Source organism: Apium graveolens, chromosome 10, assembly GCF_009905375.1.
Source record: "Apium graveolens cultivar Ventura chromosome 10, ASM990537v1, whole genome shotgun sequence".
Lineage (NCBI taxonomy): Eukaryota > Viridiplantae > Streptophyta > Magnoliopsida > Apiales > Apiaceae > Apium > Apium graveolens.
Genome location: NC_133656.1, coordinates 224,289,330 through 224,310,707, shown reverse-complemented (window position 1 = coordinate 224,310,707; position 21,378 = coordinate 224,289,330). Strand labels below are relative to the sequence as shown.

The window sequence follows — 21,378 nt, the reverse complement described above, 5'->3', positions numbered from 1 at the left end:
ATGGGTAGGAAATATAGAGATTAATATTTATATCTCTTCAAATTAACTCATCAGGCTGTTGTTAGTTGATAATCTAAACTGGGTTTCTTTTATTTAGTTGGTAGCGTGTCCACATCAGCAATAAAGAATTAGTCATAGAGTTTATCAGTATTTTTAGGAGGTGTTTGAATAAGTTGAAGTAGTGGAGATCCTGTAGGAAAGTAGTTCCTTGTTTCTAGGTGTAGCTTTCTTTTAAACGTTGTATTCTCTTTATTCTAAGTTATCAGAACGTAAGTCTAAGTTTGATGAGTTATCTTTCCGGTTTAAGTGTCTCTAAAGTAGTATACAGATTAAGTGAGCATGTGTATATTGATCACTTGCAGGTTTAATCTCTACGTCTGGTATCAGAGCAAGCGTCCTGGTGCATGCCAAAGTATATGCCACCATGATTGAAACCAATGGAAGAAGTCAAGAGCAAAAATGAGACAGTGGCATTGACTTACCCAATGCTCACTAAAAGTAATTACACAGCTTGGTCGATGAAAATGAGAGCTTTTATGCAAGCCTATGGGATTTGGGAAGCAATTGAACCTATCGATCCAAAGTCGAAGGTTGATGTGAAGAAAGACAAGGTTGCATTGACAGCCATGTATCAGGCCATACCAGAGGACGTGTTGCTGTCCGTGGCGGATAAGGAAGCAGCCAAGGAAGCGTAGGAGGCCATTAAAATAATGATATTGGGTGCTGAGAGAGTTTGGAAGGCCAGGGTTTGAACCTTGAAGATTGAGTTTGAGACGATGAAAATGACAGAGGCGGAGTCAATTGGAGGATTTCTCACTGAAATTAAGTGGTCTTGTGACCAACATGCGGGCTCTGGGGGAGACCGTACAAGAGAAATATGTGGTAAAGAAGCTATTGAGAGCAGTGCCAACTAGATTCCTGTAGATTATTTCAGCTATGAAACAATTTGGTAAGTTGGACGAGATGTCACTTGAGGAAGTTGTTGGCTCATTGAAGGCTCATGATGAAAAAGTGAATGGGCAGGATGAAAAGGGCACAGGGCAGCTGTTATTTATCGAGGAAGAGTGGGTGAAGCGCGAAGGAACTGAAAATTTGCGTCTTCTACTCACACGGGAGGAGTGGCTCAAGAGATCAAATAAGGGCGCAACAGAGAGTAGTCAGACTTGGAGAAACAAGAACACTGGTGGAGTTCAAGGCGGTCGTGGAGGTAGAGATAAGAGCCGTGTGAGGTGCTTTAATTATTTGGGGTATGGACACTATGCAGCGGATTATCGTAAGTCCAAGAAGGAGAAAGATACAAAAATTAAGGCAAACCTTGCACTGGTTCAAGATGATGAACCAGCTCTGTTATTTACGAAAACAAATGAAGGAGAAGGTAAGGCATTGTTACTTAATGAAGGAGATGTGGTGCCAAAGCTAATTGACAGCATTAACACTAAAATCGAGTCCAATGTGTGGTATTTGGACAATGGGGCTAGTAACCACATGACCGGAGAACGCAATAAATTCAAGGAGCTTGACGAGAGTGTAACCGGGAAGGTCAAGTTTGGAAATGGATCTACAGTGGAAATAAAGGGCAAAGGAGTGGTGAGTTGTAAGTGCAAGAATAGAGAAGACATAGCACTTCGTAATGTCTACTTTATTCCTATATTATGCAGCAATATTGTGAGCCTTGGACAATTATCAGATCCAGGAAAGAAGGTTTTCTTGAGTAGTGCTTATATATAGGTTTATGATGAACATCAAATGCTGTTCATGAAAGTCAAAAGATCGATGAATCGGTTGTACAAGATTTTTATGGAGACAAGTCAGAATCGGTGTTTACTTTCGAGTGCTGAGGAGGATGTATGGCTATGGCACTCATGCCTAGGCCATGTAAATTTTCAAGCGATGAGCCTCATGTCAGAGAATCAGATGGCTCATGGGTTTCCCAAATTGGTGAAGCCAAGTGAGTGTGTACTGGGTGTTTATTGTCGAAGCAGAGTCGAGGACCTTTTCCAAGGCATACATTGTTCAAGTCGAAGCAAGCATTAGAGCTGGTACATGTGGATTTTTGTGGGCCAATTAGTCCAGCATCAACAACAGGTAATAAGTACTTTTTTACTCATTGTTGATGATTTTAGAGAAGTAATATGGGTATATATGCTGGCTAGTAAAGATGAGGCGTTAGCAGCCTTCAAAAAATTTCGAGTTTTGGAAGGAAAGGAATCAGAAAAAGAAATTAAGGTCCTAAGAACGGATAGGGGCAGAGAATTTTGTTCAAAGCAATTTTCTGAGTATTGTGAGGAAACAGGCATTGGGAGACACTAAACTGCGACCTACACCCCACAGTAAAACGGTGTTGTAGAGCGACAGAATATGACAGTGGTGGCAATGACGCGTAGTTTTCTGAAAGAGAAAGGAATGCCTTCCAATTTGTGGGGCGAGGCAATTCGACATTCAGTGAATGTACTTAACAGATTACCCACTCGTTCATTGTCAGGAATTACATCATATGAGGCTTGAACGGGTAGAAAACCTGATCTAAGCCACATGAGAATTTTCGGGTGTGTGGCGCATATGAAAGTCCCAAATGTGCATGTTAGCAAGCTCGATGACAGAAGTAAGATGGTAATTTATTTGGAAAAGGAACCCGGGATGAAGGCGTGTCGGTTATACGACCCAACCACCGGAAGAATTCAAGTCTGCCGTGATGTTATTTTTGAGGAAAAGAGGATGTGGGCCTGGGAAGAATAGGAGAACAGCAGCACCACCAATGTTACAGAAAAATTCACTATAGTTGGAGGTTATTCGAGTGGTGACAGTTTAGAAAATCAACAAAGTCAAACACAAAGTACACCTTGAGGTTCTGAGAGTGGGGCTGGAAGTATAGCTGACACTGATGAAAGTGGTGAGCCTAAACGGTTTTGCTTGTTGAGAGATATTTACGATGAAACACATGAAGTGGAGATTAAAAACGAGTTACTGCTGCTGCTTTCTGGTATTGAGGAACCATTGAATTACAAGAAGGCCTATGGCGAGAAGGAATGGGAAGAAGCTATGAAGATCGAAATAGAGGCTATTGAGAAAAATAAAATATGGAAGCTTATTTAATTGCCATTGGGACACAAACCCATTGGCTTGAAGTGGGTGTTTAAGATAAAGAAAGATGTAAACGGGGAGATAACCAAGCATAAAGCTCATCTTGTAGCGAAGGGGTATGTGCAGAAAAAGGGTATAGTCTTTGATGAAGTGTTTGCACCAGTGACAAGGTTAGAGACTGTTAGATTATTACTTGCATTGGCAACGAAAAATGGATGGGAGGTACACCATTTGGATGTTAAATCATCCTTTCTAAATGGGGAGCTAAAAAAGATTGTTTATGTCAATCAACCTGAAGGTTTAGTTGTGGAAGGAAAATAAAAAATGGTCTATTAATTGGTGAAAGCTCTCTACGGTTTGAGATAAGCGCTTAGGGCGTGGTACGCAAAATTAAGCAAGTGTTTGGAATGAATGAGATTTATTAAATGTCCCTACGAGCATGCAGTATATACCCGAAGAGAAGGGGATGAAGTGCTAGTGATAGGCGTTTACGTAGATGACATATTAATCACATGGATTCGTGTTGATAATATTAACAGGTTTAAACAGCAAATGAGGAAGGAGTTCGAGATGAGCGATTTGGGGAAGCTTTCTTATTATCTCGATATTGAAGTATTGCAGGAGAAGGAGTGTATTGTCTTTAATCAAATGGGGTATGCTTGGAAACTCTTGGAAAAAGCTGATGAAGGAGTGTAACTCATCGAAGTATCCAATGGAAGGGAAGATGCAGATTGGTCGAGATGAACAAGGAAAAGAGGTTAACTCGACTATATTCAAAAGTTTGATAGGGGGCTGAGATACTTGGTTCACACAAGCCTGAATATTGCTTTTTTGTTGGTATAGTTAGCAGGTACATGGAACGCCCTACTGAACTTCATCTTGGAGCTGTCAAACGTATTCTTAGGTACGTGAAAGGAACGATTGAATTTTGTTTGATATACAAAAGTGGTGCTGGAAATTATTTGTTGTGTGGGTACTCAGATAGTGAAATGGCTGGCAACCAGGAGGACAGGAAGAGTACGGGGGGCATGGCATTTTATCTCAACGAGAGCTTGATCACTTGGGTGTCCCAAAAGCAACGTTGTGTGGCTTTATCGACTTGCGAGGCGGAGTTTATGGCGGCTACAGCTGCAGCTTGCCAAAGAGTCTGGTTGCGGAACTTACTTACTCAAATTACAGATATGAAGCATGGACCAGTTGTGATTTATATTGATAATAGGTTAGCCATTGACTTGGAAAAAAACCCAGTTTTTCACGGACGTAGTAAACATATAGATGTTCGTTATCACTTAATCCTTGAGTGTGTCGAGAAAGGGGAGATAATTCTGAAATATGTGAGTTTTGAAGACCAACATGCAAATGTACTAACGAAGGCTTTGGCTACAGTGAAGTTTGAAATGATGCGCGCCTTGTTGGGTGTACAGGATGTGCAGAGAAAGGTTTATGTTACGGGGGAGTGTTGTTATTTGATAATCTAAACTGGGTTTGTTTTATTTAGTTGACAGTGTGTCCACATCAGCAATAAAGTATTAGTCATGGAGTTTATCTGTATTTTTAGGAGGTGTTTGAATAAGTTGAAGTCATGGAGATCATGGAGGGAGAGTAATTCCTTGTTTCTAGGTGTAGGTTTCTTTTAAACGTTGTATTCTCTTTATTCTAATTTATCAGAACGTAATTCTAAGTTTACTAAGTTATCTTTCTAGTTTGAGTGTCTCTAAACTAGTATACAGATTAAGTGTGCATGTGTATATCGATCACTTGCAGGTTTGATCTCTACATAAACAAGAAACAAAATGTGTTAGTGTAAAAATTTCGCCACAAATGGCCAGATATATAATTAATTTCAATTATGTTAGAGATCTTATAGACTATAGTAGACCCACAAATGTCTTTATTTTTCCGGTTATGAATTGGGTGCTTACCACACATTTTCTTTTACTAATGGTTAATTTAATGAATAACTAGTTTGTAGAATTCATTTTTAAATTTCATAAGAAATTGACTACAAAAATAGAAATACTGACTTCAAATCTTCACAAATCAAATGATAATATGTGATCAGATCAATTAATAATGTGAAAAACACTTCAAGCAACTCAGATTTTATAAGAAATCAAGAAAGAATCGAAGAACAGATTGATCTATTAAGCAACGATAAGAAATGTAATAAAAATTAAGTGTACATCTCTCCGTATCAACTCATCAAACAAGAAAAAAAAATCACAGCGATTATAGATGGTTGATACAATTGGATGCGAAAATATCAATCAGTAACAATATAGATCATCAAGTTCATAACATATTCCTAACAAAGTCCCGTCATAATTTAAGTTTGTATATTTTTCAACAAAATTTCTTGTCATCATTATTCACACATTATGCATGCAATCCAAGGAGACTTAGTGGGCTAAGACACATTATAATGAAGACAAGCACACATTTGTAAAATTCTGATAAATCTTCATTGCCAATTATTATCTATACAACATAATATTCAACGCCTAAACTCCCATTTATATTGTCACAAACCTAATTTTTTTAAATTGAAAATAAACATGTACTAGGATGATTGTGGGCATAATATAATTAAGGATAACGAAACAATTACAAATACAAATTTCTAAAGAAGTTCGTATCTTACATGGCAACGATACCATTTGAGACTAATATAATAACGTTGATATTTCTATGATTATCATATCTTAATTGAGAAATGCAAATTTCTTGTCAGTTGACGAGACTCGAAATTGAATATATTTATTTCACATGAAAATGAAACTGACAAATTTGTCCAAAGATTAGTTACACAGATTGCATATTGTCAAATCAAAATTTCACCATCTATTAAGTATTTCACCTCTTCAGGAAATTGGCATAAATTGAGATTGTAATATAAATTTTCTTCATGAAAATCCTGAAAAAATATACAAATTACAGATTGAAATGATAAGTCTACTTAAATAAAACTTTAAGCAACTCAGAGTCCATAAGAATTCAAGAAAGAATTCAAGAACAAATTGATCAATAGAACATGGGTAGGAAATATAGAGATTAATATGTATATCTGTTCAAATCAACTCATCAGACTGTTGTTAGTTAATAATCTAAACTGAGTTTCTTTTATTTAGTTGGCAGCGTGTCCACATCAGGAATAAAGAATTAGTCATAGAGTTTATCAGTATTTTTAGGAGGTGTTTGAATAAGTTGAAGTAGTGGAGATCCTGTAGGAAAGTAGTTCCTTGTTTCTGGGTGTAGCTTTCTTTTAAACGTTGTATTCTCTTTATTTTAAGTTATCAGAACGTAATTCTAAGTTTGCTGAGTTATCTTTCCGGTTTGAGTGTCTCTAAACTAGTATACAGATTAAGTGTGCATGTGTATATCGATCACTTGCAGGTTTGATCTCTACATAAACAAGAAACAAAATGTGTTAGTGTAAAAATTTCGTCACAAATGGCCAGATATATAATTAATTTCAATTATGCTAGAGATCTTATAGACTATAGTAGACCCACAAATGTCTTTATTTTTCCGGTTATGAATTGGATTCTTACCACACATTTTCTTTTACCGATGGTAAATTTAATGAATACCTAGTTTGTAGAATTCATTTTTAAATTTCATAAGAAATTGACTACAGAAATAGAGATACTGATATCAAATCTTCACAAATCGAATAATAATATGTGATTAGATCAATTAATAAAGTGGAAAACACTTCATGCAACTCAGATTTTATAAGAAATCAAGAAAGAATCGAAGAATAATTAATCAATTAAGCAACGATAAGAAATGTAATAAAAATTAACTTGTACATCTCTCCGTATCAACTCATAAAACAAGAAAAAAAAAATCACAGCGATTATAGATGGTTGATACAATTGGATGCGAAAATATCAAGCAGTATAAATTTGTTATATATATATAGACAGTGTATTGAGACTACAGAAATGAATATTTCTCTGCAACTATCACTACTGTAACTAACCAGCACGAGCAAGAGGAATAAATTATTCATTTCCAGTAACAATATAGATCATTGTAATTGTTGTTATATAAGTGTTTCTTGGAGGCTCGTTCTACTTGCCCTAGTAAGTTAGTTATTGTATTTGTTATATATTCAGGTATGCTCTTTTTTTCATGCTTCATGTAAAAATTCAATGCAGATTATAGCAATTGTATTTTTGTTTTTTAGAAATAAAGAAAAAAAAAAGGATGTATATCTTCAGGAAGAAGGGAAAAAGCATGCTTATCTTCACATTGTTAACCTATGCTTCTCTCAGACTGGGCGGGAGTTTTCCAGTTCGCCACATATTTTCTAATTTTAGGAAAAATCCAAGTGAAGCTCCAAGTAACATGAGATAGACTTTTGGTACGTACGGCGCATAAGTGATTATCATGATTCATAAACATCACTTTCTCTAACAGAAAATGATTACTGCTAAACTAAGCTAGCCACGTATTACTTAATTATTTATCATACACGCCCACGCCCTGCATGTAAGCCATCTGTCCATCTTTGCTTACCAAGCAGCTGGTTCGTCCGTAAAACTGGCCAGGTACATTTTCCTCAGCACTATAAATAGGAGCCAATGTTGCATGCAGATTTCCCATAGAAGAAAGTAGCATTTCTTTAATATATATATCAAACATCCTCTTGGTTCCAGTGTTTAGGTTTCAAAACAAAATGAGGTCCAGGATCCCTGTTTTATTGTTTCTGCTTTCCTTGCTCTGCGCAGGTTTCCTGCAGATTACTTCAGGTAAATTATATCACTGTTTATAACATCGTTGCTTTTATGCACACATGCTTATTTATATATTATACTAACTTATTAGTACACCTTACTCAAAAAATTTTACAGCCTAATTTTCATGTACACTAGCATTTACAATTGATTAATGTATATTCAATACTGCAGGTTCGCGTCTACTGAATGAGCAACAAGTAGATAACCAGCAACCATGTGGACAACAAGGTGCAGGCCAACAGGCTTGTAACCAGCAGCAACCATGTGGACAACAAGGTGCAGGCCAACAGGCTTGTAACCAGCAGCCTGGAGTCCAGCAAGGCCAGCAGCAGCCTGGAGTCCAAGGCCAGCAGCCTCAGCAACCAGGAAATCAACAAGGCCAGCAGTCTCAGCAACCAGGAAACCAACAAGGACAGCAACCAGGAAACCAACAAGGACAACAACAACCCGGAAACCAACAAGGACAACAACAACCAGGAAACCAACAAGGACAGCAACAACCTGGAAACCAACAAGGACAACAACAACCAGGAAACCAACAAGGACAGCAAGGCCAACCAGGAAACCAGCAAGGACAACCTCAACAACCAGGAAACCAACAAGGCCAGCAAGCGCAACCAGTAGGTATCTGTCATGGAACATTTGCTGACAATCAACCATCATCCCAAGATGCTATCTCTCTTGTCCAATCTACTGGGATACGAAGATTGAGACTTTATGGCCCCGACCAGAATGCTTTGCAGTCCCTTAGAAACACCGGAATTGAAGTTGTGCTTGGTGTCCCCAACGACCAACTTCAGTCAGTTGCCTCTTCCCAAAATAACGCTAATCAGTGGGTCCAGACTAATGTCCAAAACTATCAAGACGTTAACTTCAGGTTTATTGTTGTTGGAAATGGAATTACTCCCGCCCACGACCAAACTTCCCAGTTTGCACAGTTTGTCCTTCCGGCCATGCAAAACATTCAGAATGCAATTTCTGCTTGCGGACTACAAAACAAAATGAGAGTCACCACTGCCATTGATCAGTCCGAGATTCTTAGCCAATCTTATCCACCATCACAGGGTCAATTCAGGCCTGAAGTCAGACAATTTATCGACCCCATTATCCAATTCTTGGTAAACAACAACAATGTACCTTTGCTAGTGAACCTTCACCCTTATTTTAGCTATGTGCACAACAAGGCAGATATTCCTCAAGAGTTGGAATCTTCTGGTAAAGGTGGACAGCATCCACGACTTGAATATGCTACTTTCCAGAGGTCAGATGCAATTGTACAAGATGGACAACTTGGCTACACAAATGTTTTTGACGCCATGGTAGACAGTGTACACTCTGCATTAGAGAAGGCTGGTGGATCATCTTTGGACGTGGTCGTGTCTGAAGTTGGATGGCCAACTGCTGGTGGTGATGCAGCTTCTGTTGAAAATGCGTCTACTCACAACAACAAGCTGATTAACCATGTGCTCAACAACGGAACTCCAAAAAGGCCTCAGAAACGTATTGAGACTTATATTTTCAATTTGTTTGATGAGAACAAGAGAGACAGTGAAGAGTTCGAGAGGCACTGGGGAGTCTTCTGGAACAACAAGCAAGCCAAGTACCAGATCAATTTTCAATCTCAGTAATTTTTTTTTGTTTACGTAGATGTTTAATTATGTCTAATAAGATTCGGACATGCATATATGAGTATATGTCCTCCAAATAAAGAATGTCAGTGATCACTTGCTGCTAATAAAATGCTATGTTTTGTAGCAAAATTTTGTGATTTTAATTCATCTTAATAAAGATAATAAATAAGAAACATGGTTGATCCCTTTTCTTTCTGTGTAAAACAAACTTGTCGTTCTGTTTTACTTTACCAAATGAAAGCACAAATCTGACTGAAAATTAGATCCAGGAGTGTAAAAATTGAATAGTTTCAATTAGTTCAAGAATTAATTTGATTGTACCTAGGAAAGTTTTAATATTGTGAATCAGTGTTTTGTATAAAATATTAAAATTTATAGTAAAAACTAGGGGTGTATTCATTTGAGATTTTAATGAATTATTAATATTCAGCATATTCACTACAACAAATTTGCGGTAATTGGCTCAATTACAATGATTTCAGTAAAAAAAACCTTCGTAAATAGCTTTATTTGTTTTAGTAATTTTATGAATTTTGTAAATTTATGAATTGTTTAAATTTCACATAGATTTGGATGTTAATTTTTAATTCTACCCAACTTTGGTGTATTTTGATGAAATGATTTTGGTGGATTGAAAACCGTTTTCACTTATATATTATTATTTACTAGTTTAAATCTCGTGCAATGCACGAGTACCGTTAAAATTTAAATAAATTTAAAATTTTATTTATCCAAATTATATATTAGTTTTAATATATTTATATAAACATATAATAATTATAAATTTATAATAAAAATATTAAAAGAATTAGGAATTAGTTAGTACAACAAGTTTTTAGTCGTTATTTAGATGGATAAGGAGACTAAGTAATATAGTAATTTAGTAGTTTACCATGTATATAATACTAATGATTTATTTTTTTAATAATTCAAATAGGGAAATTAACATTTGAGCCAAAATATACCTTATTCCGGTATTATATTATAGTATAGAAGTATAGATTTTCTAATAAAAAATTGTTATGATTTGTAAATCAATCAAAATCTGTATTCCAAGTAAAATTACCCATGACTCTTGCAAATCTTTTAAAATTAGAATTGGATTGAATAGTTACAGATTTTATAAGATTTTTTTTTAAAATTTCAATTGAATACTCACAGATATTATTTGAAATCTAATTTGAATATGTTCATATTTTAAAAATTATTTAAAATTTTTATTGAATACGTGCTGATTTTGAAAATTAATAATCTCAAATAAATACATACAAACCCTAGATTCATACTTTTTCTATGTATTTTATAATCCACCTTATATATATCATGGGTCCTAACAATTACAAATAGATATTATATATTTTGATAAATTAACATTTTACCAAATAAATCTTTTTCGTCCTAATTATTTAAATAAAGAGTAATCAACTAATATATTTTGACAAAACTTTGTTTCGAGTAATTCTACCTTGATTTTTAAAATCAATTATTTTTATTTTCACACAAGGGAAAATTTCATCCAATGCTTATTGTTAGTATTTATTATAAAATCGATCAAAATCATGATTTCAAAAATTTATTAAAATAGTAAGTGTCAAAATATTTTAAAATTTAGAATATTACAATATTTATAAGAAAGATATTAATTAATTCTGATGTCCTAAAACTAATTAACAAATTATATAAAAATATATGAAAGAAAATTCTTAATTGGACTTATTAGAGTTGTATTTAGAGTCGCGATCCACATAAATTACATGCAACGAACCAAATTTAACCACTAAAATAACAATTTAATGGTTGAATTTACAATTTATAAAAAATATTTATAAATCAAGACAATTTTCGACTTGTTCGTGACCATTTTGACTGTATTGCTCTATTTTTATGCTTAGTATGTGGTGGGATAATTATTTACATTAAGTTTTATTACGCTTATTAGAGTTTATTTATGGGCTTTTTTTTATTCAGCGGCGGCGTTAAGTTGGCTTTGGCGTGAATCAGTTAACTGATGATTGTTTGTAAGTTTGAATATAAATATGAGATTTCTGGATCAAATTTGGGTATGTTAAGCTGAAAAATGGACTGAAATTTGTAATTTTGGGCCATTAAAGTTTTTCCGAAAATTAAATTGTTTGGACAGGTCTTTTAAATTTTTTCCGAAAATTAAATTGTTTAGGCGGGATTTTTGAAATTTTAATTGAAGAATCAAATTTGAATATTTTCGGTCGAATTTAATCGGTTGTATTTAACCGATCGAAGTTAGATTAAAAGTAAATATTACTCCCGCATATACGACCGATTTTTGGACCGGTCGTATTTACTCTTGTTTCTTGTAGTATTTAATGAAGTAGATTAATGGTGATAACGGGTCGAGTGAAATTGTATAATCCGCATAAATCGATCCAATATTAAAACCAACCCACAGCAAAACCGAAATGTGGTTTGGTGTCTTGGTTTAATTACTTTAAAAATTCTTGGGGTATGGATTAATTTCAGTTTAACCTTAACCCAACCCGCTTATAATCCATACCGCTTCAATACACCTGTATGTATATCACGATTTTATATTTATGATTATATAACATTTTTTTTCCTTTAATCACAAACTAAATTCGTGTTAAATCTCATGAATTTATCACCAACTTATCAATGGATTGTGTACAGCTTTTCTCTAAAAATAACGTCGAAAACTTTTCTAGTTCTTTTGCATCGAACATATATTTATTGCAACTAATAAAATTGATCAACATATTGTTAAACGTTAGTCATTTGAGTTAATACAAGTGATTTACTTTACAATGAAAGAAGTATTTTATTAACTATGTGAATTTTAAGAAAAAAAAGTTTAATTAGCAGAAATATAACTTTTATTTCAAGACCACTAATAAGAAATGTTATGAACCAACAAAATCCAATAAACCGAACAGAATAAAAATCAAAATGAGTGGCTTGATTTTATTGAGTTACAAGGTTCAGAGTGGAAAAATAATCTTAAACTTGTTTTAATTGTTTTATTTGTTTAATTATTTTAAATAAATTGTTTTGTTTATTTGTAATAGTCAGGCATCAGTTAGATTAGAAGAGTTAGTTTTCAAGGTGGCCCTTTTTTTAGCCACTTTAGTTGTTCACTTTCTATTTATTTGTATTACTTCTGCATTAAGAAAATAGAACAGTACGCTAGTTTTGTTCTCACTTCTCAGGTACATATTTGGTTTCTCCATTATATATAAATAAAAGTTCTACACTTGGTATCAGAGCGGGTGAGGTTGCTCCGTCACCGGCGGGGTGAAGCCACCAACAGTGGCTTCGGGGTGAAGCCGCCGACAGTGGTGAAGCCACTGTTGGTGTACGTTCACCACTGTCGGTGTACGTTCGAGTCATGGTCGGGTGATTGCTGCTGGGAAGAAAGCTGCTGCATGATGTTGGCAAAGCTGCATGTGGTATGGGATGCATGTGTAGTATTGGGCTGCCGAGAGAGATGAGACATTAATGCCAGAGAAGCTTTCTAAAGGCAGAAAACGAGATAGAGTGGCAGAAGGCCACACATAACGAGATGAAACACTTTGTGGAGGTAGTGACATAGAAGGTGTTTGATGGAATGTTTGAGAGAGAAATTGTTGCTTGGAATGCAATTATTTCACTACAAGAAAATAAGGGAGAAATTGTTGCTTGGAATGCAATTATTTCACTACAAGAAAATAAGGTTAAATACAATTGATTTAAATTTGACCGGGGTTAAACTCGACCGCAGGCAGTCGAATTTGGACACGGCTAAATTCGACCGGCCTCGGTCGAATTCAAATGGTCGTATTTAAACGGTCGTATTTACAATCAATTTTAACTGAAAACGGTTGAAATTAAAACAGTTGAAATTAAACCTGTCGAAATTAAACCAGTTGAATTTAGCCCCTAAATTCGACCAAAATTTTTTCTAGTCGAATTTAGCCCCAATAAAAAAATGGAGGGAATTTTCCTGCAAAGTAATTTATTTGACACTCCTAAATTCAACCGATTTCGGTCAAATTTTATATTTAAAAATGGCGGGAAATTTAACCATACTTTTAAAATTTTCAAAAAAAAGTAAGAGAAATTTCCCGCCCTTTTAGAAGTTATATTTCAACAGAATTCGGTTGTATTTATGATTTTTCAGAATTTAATTTTTAATAAAAAAATTTATTTAAATGTTAGTGAATAATTTGAAATTATGAATATGGGAGAGAATAAAAATTATCCAAATAAAAAAATTTAGATCATGAAAAAATAAATTATGCGTTATAAGAATTTTAAATTTTTTTTATTTGTTTAAAAAATAAAATTTATGCTATTTATTTGTACCTGGCCTCACTAATGCTTGGCTTTAAAAATGGAAAACCAAATAAAATTATTTTGATCTGAAACTTTGGTTATATCACTAATATATATATATATTGGCATCCATATGGTTGGATCGATAAAAAATATATATATAAAAAATGAAACACCAATTCAGGACTAAATATTAATTAGCTGTACTCGTCAAACTGATGTTTGACTATTAAAATGGGAAATTAAATAAAATTATTTTGATCTGAAACTTTGATTATATCACTAATGTATATATTTATTGACATCCATACGGTTGGATCCCTGAAAAATATTTTTTAAAAAATCAAAACACCAATTGAGGACTAAACACTAGTTAGTTGTACTAGTCAAATTGATGTTTGACTCTTAAAATGGAAAACCAAATAAAATAATTTTGATCTGAAACCCTGGTTATATCACTAATATATATATCTATTGACATCCAAACCGTTGGATCAATGAATTTTTTAAAAAAAAAAATCGAAACACCAATTCAGGACTAAACACTAGTTAGTTTTACTAGTCAAACTGATGTTTTGCTGTTGAAATACAAGCCAAATAAAATTATTTTCATCTAAAACTCTGGTTATATCACTAATATAAATCTATTGACATCCATACGGTTGGTTCGATGAATTTTATTTTTGAAAAAATCAAAACACCAACTAAGGACTAAACACTAGTTAGTTGTACTAGTCAAACTGATGTTTGACCGTTAAAATAGAAAACCAATTAAAAATATTTTTAATTTGAAACACTTGTTATATCACTTATATATATATTGACATCCATATGATTGGATCAATGAAAAATATTTTTGAAAAAATCGAAACACCAATTCAGGACTAAACACTACTTAGTTGTCATAGTCAAACAGATGTTTGATTGTTAAAATGGAAAACCAAATAAAATTATTTTGATCTGAAACTCTGGTTAAATCACTAATATATATATATCTATTTACATCCATATGGTTGGATCGATGAAATTTTTTTTTTAAAAAACCAAAACACCAATTCAGGACTAAATACTACTTAGTTGTACTAGTCAAACTAATGTTTGACTGTTAAAATGGCAAACCAAATAAAATTATTTTGATTTAAAACTCTGGTTATATCACTGATATATATATATATATATATATATATATATATATATATATATTAACATCCATACGGTTGGATCGATGAACAATATTTTTTAAAAAATCGAAACTCCAATTCAAGACTAAACACTAGTTAATTGTACTAGTCAAACTGATGTTTGACTATTAAAATGGAAAATATCCCTAATATATATATATGTATATATATACATACATATATTGAAATCCATACGGTTTGATCGATGAAAAATATATTTAAAAAATTTGAAACACCAATTCAGGACTAAACACTAGTTAGTTGTACTAGTCAAACTGATGTTTGACCGTTAAAATGGAAAACTAAATAAAAATATTTTGATTTGAAAGTTTGATTATATCACTAATATATATCTATTGACATCCATATAGTTGGATTGATGAAAAATATTTTTAAAAAAATCGAAACACCAATTCAGGACTAAACACTAGTTAGTTGTACTAGTCAAACCGATGTTTGACTGTTAAAATGGCAAACCAAATAAAATTATTTTGATCTGAAACTCTGGTTATATCACGAATATATATATCTATTGACATCCATATGCTTGGTTCGATGATTTGTTTTTTCAAAAAATCAAAACACAAATTAAGGATTAATCACTAGTTAGTTGTATTAGTCAAACTGATGTTTTACCGTTAAAATGGAAAAGCAAATAAAAATATTTTGATTTGAAACTCTTGTTATATCACTTATATATATATATATATATCTATTGACATCCATATGGTTGGATCGATGAAAAATATTTTTGAAAAAATCGAAACACCAATTCAGGATTAAACTCTACTTAGTTGTACTAGTCAAACTGATGTTTGACTGTTAAAATGGCAAACCAAATAAAATTATTTTGATCTGAAACTCTGGTTATATCACTAATATATATATCTATTGACATCCATATGGTTGGATCGATGAAAAATATTTTTGAAAAAATCGAAATACCAATTCAGGACTAAACAGTACTTAGTTGTACTAGTCAAACTGATGTTTGATTGTTAAAATGGTAAACCAAATAAAATTATTTTGATTTTAAACTCTGGTTATATCACTAATATATATATCTATTGACATCCATATGGTTGGATCGATGAAAAATATTTTTGAAAAAATCGAAACACCAATTCAGGACTAAACACTACTTAGTTGTACTAGTCAAACTGATGTTTGACTGTTAAAATGGTAAACCAAATAAAATTATTTTGATTTGAAACTCTGGTTATATCACTAATATATATCTATTGACATCCATATGGTTGGATCGATGAAAAATATTTTAAAAAAAAATCGAAACACCAATTCAGGACTAAACACTACTTAGTTGTACTAGTCAAACTGATGTTTGACTGTTAAAATGGTAAACCAAATAAAATTATTTTGATTTGAAACTCTGGTTATATCACTAATATATATATATATATATATATATTGACATCCATATGGTTGGATCGATGAAAAATATTTTTGAAAAAATCGAAACTCCAATTCAAGACTAAACACTAGCTAGTTGTACTAGTCAAACTGATGTTTGACGCTTAAAATGGCAAATATCACTAATATATATATATATATATGTGAAATTTTGGTTATATCACTAATATATATATATATATATATATATATATATTGACATCCATATGGTTGGATCGATAAAAAATATTTATAAAAAAATCAAATCAACCTTTCAGGACTAAACATAAATTAGCTAAATTGGTCAAACTGATGTCTGACAATTAAAATGGCAAAATAAAATATATATGTGAGTAGAGAATTTTGATTTTTCTTATATTTTATAATTTTCTATAGTTTAAATATTTTTTTAAGATTAGGATATGAATTAGGATTAGGTTAGACTTTATAATTTATTAAATTATATATATGTTTTTGGATTATACAACTATTCGGATATTTATTTTTAAATAATTCAATCATTATTTATATTTATATTGATATTTTATAATAAAATATAAACCCCTTTTTATATATTATTAAGCTTTCAACAAGTCCTTTAACAAAAGCCAACCCAATGAGAAACCCTAGAAATTTAGCATCTTCATCTAAAGCATGGTAAACACAATTCTAAGGCCATCTCTCAAGCACCTCTCTTCACTCACATCTACAAAACCCTCTATCCAATTCTAAATCGCCTGGACCCAAAACAGAACTAAAAAATGGCCCTCAAATCTCCAAACCATGTTTCACTGCCTCTCAATCACAACAGCAGCATTCAGGTCTAACCGCCCTGCTTTTCATTTCTACCCATTGACTTCAATTTTGTGTTTTTAGTAGCTTAATTAGAACTAAATGAGCCTATTTGGAAGGAGAAGGGGTTTTGTTTCTGGGATTTTTGCTCGCTTTTTTGTTGTTTTTTGGTCTACAATATGGCGTGTTTGTGCTTGCAACAGGGGAAGGAAAGATTGTAATTTGGTTGGTTTGGCAGGTGGTTTCTACATGGCAGGTGCTTTTCTGTTGCCTGGAGCTTTATTTTCTGGAGTTTGTAGATTATAAGTCTTGGATTTCTTGGTGTTTATTTCGAGTCCTTTCTTGTTTGCTTTTAGAATTAGGCTTGGTTTATTTGTATAGTTTGTGTGGTTTTATTTTCAATCGTCTTTCTTTTATTTTTCTCTTAAAGATTTGTTCTAAGAGATTGTTTGGAGAGGAGAACTCTTTGAATATTCTTCTTTCTTGATAAAAAAAACGAGCCTGTTTTGAGAGAGATGCCTGAGGCTGCTGCTGTTTTTGTTGCAGCGTGGTGTTAAATATATTAGAGAATCCAAATGCTGAAGTTTGTTGTTGTTGCGGAAACAACAAAGAAGACTGAGTTTGTTGTTGTTGTTGTTGATAAAAGGGAGGTATTAAATGAGGACGAAGAGGGAGTTCCGAAAGCTGGCATGGAGGTCGTGGGTGTAGCAAACGGGTTTAGATTGGAGGTTGCGGGTGTTGCAGATGGGATAAGATTACAGGTTTGGGGAGTGGCGAATAGTAGCAACAGCTTGGCTGGAAAAAAGAGTTGGTTTCAGTATATTGTAATAGCAACTATCGAATTTTTTGAGCCATTAAATCTGTTTGTTGACATTGTCTTTTTATACATTTGTGTTGTATCTATTGCAGATAATATTGTGTAGAATTGCCGTTGTTGAAATGATACGTTTTAAGATGTTCTAGTTTGGGTAGGTTGAAATTATAAAATGAAATTAAGCAATGTTTTTTAAAATCTGGTGTTAGTTTAAATTGATCGAATTCAGTTGAATTTACGTTGCAACCAAAAATAGTTGAAATTAATTTTCGATTATATATCGTTGAATTTAATATTTTGGCGGTATTTTTAATTTTTTTCGAAAAATTTAATTATTTGGGCGGGATTTTTAAATTTTTTCAAAATACTAAAATATTTGGGCGGGATTTATAAATTTTAGGTGAAAAATTAAATTCGATTGCCCTCGGTCGAATTTGTTCGGTCGAATTTAAGCGGTCGTAAATATCCGGTCATAATTAGCCGGTCGAATTTAGTTAAATACGACCGAACTCCTAAATTCGACTCCTTTTATTACAACCGGTTCAAAATCGGTCGAATTTAGTTAAATTCGACCGCACGCGGTTGAATTAAGCTAAATTCGACCGGTTTTTTCGGTCGAATTTAGCCTTCTTTCTTGTAGTGTTTTTGGATCCGAGTCATGGGTGATTATGTGCACCCTGGAGAGAATTACTCCAAAATTGTTTTTAATGAGAAGTGCATCAAACTTGATAGTAGTGAGAAGTGCATCACAAAATGCAGAGATGGTGGTGAGAAGTGCATCACAAAATGAAGAGAAGTGCTTCATAAGTTTAAGATTATGGGGGTGAATGTTGGAAAAATAATCTTAAACTTATTTTTATTTGCAGTAAATTAATAATATTTTCTTATTTGATTTGTTCAGTTGATGACTTATTCATGCTGTTAGTGGAGAAATTGTAGGATTCATAATAAGTGGCAGGGGATTAGTAGGAGTTGTTAGGCCCATTACTAGTTATCCTGATTTATAGCTACCAGTACGTTAGTTCCTTTCTATATATATAGTATCATTGATTAATGAAAAAGTAGGTCTTTTGGTGTGCAAATCTGTGTGTGTGATTTGTGTTTAACTAGTGAGAAGTAAACAGATATATACTTATGTATACATAATCAGTTAAAATTCTACAATTGGTATCAGAACCTCATGATCTAGGGCTTTTTGAGATATTTTAAAATATACACCTATATATATATGTTAAATATTTATTTATCATATTTAATGGCATCAAAAAATTTCTCCATTTATATTTAATGAGGTATCAAGAAAAAAGTCTACGAGAGAGAAACATGTGAAGAAGAAAGAGAAGCATGATAAAAAAATTAAGGAAAAAATTGAGCAGAGAAAATAATGAGAAAGATATCATGGCACAAGTGGTTGTGAAAGAAATTTTATTTTAGAAGTGTGAGTGATTATGTGCACCAGGAGAGAAGTACTCCAGCAAACAAAAATGACGTTGATGAGAAGTGCATCAACAAAAAATTGTTTTTGTTGAGAAGTGCATCAAACTTGATAGTGGTGAGAAGTGCATCACAAAATGAAGAGATGGTGGTGAGAAGTTCATCACAAAAATGAAGAGAAGTGCTTCATAAATTCTGTTCATCTAAGTTTAAGATTACGGGGGAGATTGTTGAAAAATAATCTTAAACTTATTTTTATTTGCAGTAAATTAATAATGTTTTCTTATTTGATTTGTTCAGTTGATGACTTATTTATGCTGTTAGTGAAGAAATTAGTAGGAGTTGTTAGGCCCATTACTAGTTTTCCTGATTTATAGCTACCAGTACATTAGTTCCTTTCTATATATATATTGTATCATTGATTAATGAAAAAGTAGGTCTTTTGGTGTGCAAATCTCTGTGTGTGATTTGTGTTTTACTAGTGAGAAGTAAACAGATATATACTTATGTATATATAATCAGTTAAAATTCTATATGATCCCTTTTCTTTCTGTATAAAACAAACTAGTCGTTCTGTTTTACTTTACCAAATGAAAGCACAAATCTGAAAAATTGAAAAGTTTCAATTAGTTAAAGAATTAATTTGATCAGGTCTGTACCTATATTGTGAATCAGTGTTTTGTATAAAATATTAAAATTTATAGTAAAAACTAGGGGTGTATTCATTTGAGATTTTAATGAATTGTTAATATTCAGTAGATTCACTACAACAAATTTGCGGTAATTGACTCAATTACGATAATTTCAGTACAAAAAAACCTTCGTAAATGATTTGATTTGTTGTAGTGATTTTATGAATTTTGTAAATTTATAAATTATTTAAATTTCACATAGATTTGGATGTTGATTTTTAATTCTATGTAGACTTTGCTGTATTTTGATGAAATGATTTGGGTGGATTGAAAACCTTTTTCACTTATATATTATTATTTACTAGTTTAAATCCCGTGCAATGGAAGAGTACCATTAAAATTTATATAAATTTAAAATTTTATTTATCCAAATTATATATTAGTTTTAATATATTTATATAAACATATAATAATTATAAATTTATAATAAAATTATTTAAAGAATTAGGAAGGACCTGTAATTGTAGTTAGTACAACAGGATTTTAGTCGTTATTTAGATAGATAAGGAGACTAAGTAATATAGTAATTTAGTAGTTTAGCATGTATACAATACTACTGATTTACTTTTTTAATAATTCAAATAGGAGAATAACCGTTGAGCCAAAATATACCCTATTCCGGTTATTATATTACAGTATAGAGGTATAGATTTTCTAATAAAAAATTGTTATGATTTGTAAATCAATCAAAATCTTTACTCCAAGTAAAATCAGCCATGACTGTTGCAAATCTATTAAAATTAGAATTGGATTGCATAGTTACATATTTTATAAGATTTTTTTAAATCTCAATTCAATACTTACATATATTATTTGCAATCTGATTTGAATATGTTTAGATTTTAAAAATTATTTAAAATCTTTATTGAATACCTCATAATTTTGAAAATTAATAATCTCAAATGAATACATACAAACCATAGATTCATATTTTTTTTCTATGTATTTTATAATCCACCTTATATATATCATGGGTCCTAACAATTACAAATAGATATTATATATTTTGATAAATTAACAATTTACCAAATAAATCTTTTTCGTCCTAATTATTTAAATAAAGAGTAATCAACTAATATATTTTGACAATACTTTGTTTCGAGTAATTCTACCGTACTAATGTGAAAATCGACTAATTTAAGTATTTAAATCTTAAGTATTTTTTAAAATCAAATTTAGAGGCAGAGATCCTAACACTAGAATATTCCTCCGATTCATAGTAAATATTAAACCGCAGAGTTGTCAAAATGGTTAAAAAAATGTTACTCTATATGCAAAATTTCAAGAATTTAT

General features: G+C 32.2%; 2 protein-coding genes across 2 annotated transcripts; both read left to right on the top strand.

The window, feature by feature from the left end:
- The first annotated feature begins 936 nt into the window (after positions 1-936).
- Positions 937-1,728, top strand: LOC141691892 (uncharacterized). Its single transcript, XM_074496643.1, has one exon. It carries the CDS (start codon positions 937-939, stop codon positions 1,726-1,728), a length of 792 nt encoding a protein of 263 aa, XP_074352744.1.
- Positions 1,729-7,678: 5,950 nt separating this feature from the next.
- On the top strand, positions 7,679-9,600 carry LOC141692912 (glucan endo-1,3-beta-glucosidase, acidic-like). The gene is made up of 2 exons (XM_074497869.1): positions 7,679-7,838; positions 7,998-9,600. The coding sequence occupies exons 1-2, from the start codon at positions 7,766-7,768 to the stop codon at positions 9,452-9,454; spliced, it is 1,530 nt and encodes a 509-aa protein (XP_074353970.1). The 5' UTR covers positions 7,679-7,765; the 3' UTR covers positions 9,455-9,600.
- Positions 9,601-21,378: the final 11,778 nt, after the last annotated feature.

What these genes read in the sequence shown, in the direction of transcription:
- LOC141691892 (XM_074496643.1), top strand. Translation starts at nt 937, where the DNA reads ATGAAACAATTTGGTAAGTTGGACGAGATGTCACTTGAGGAAGTTGTT.
- LOC141692912 (XM_074497869.1), top strand. Translation starts at nt 7,766, where the DNA reads ATGAGGTCCAGGATCCCTGTTTTATTGTTTCTGCTTTCCTTGCTCTGC. An exon ending in TTTCCTGCAGATTACTTCAG is followed by an intron (nt 7,839 to 7,997) that starts GTAAATTATATC and finishes TCAATACTGCAG; the next exon opens with GTTCGCGTCTACTGAATGAG.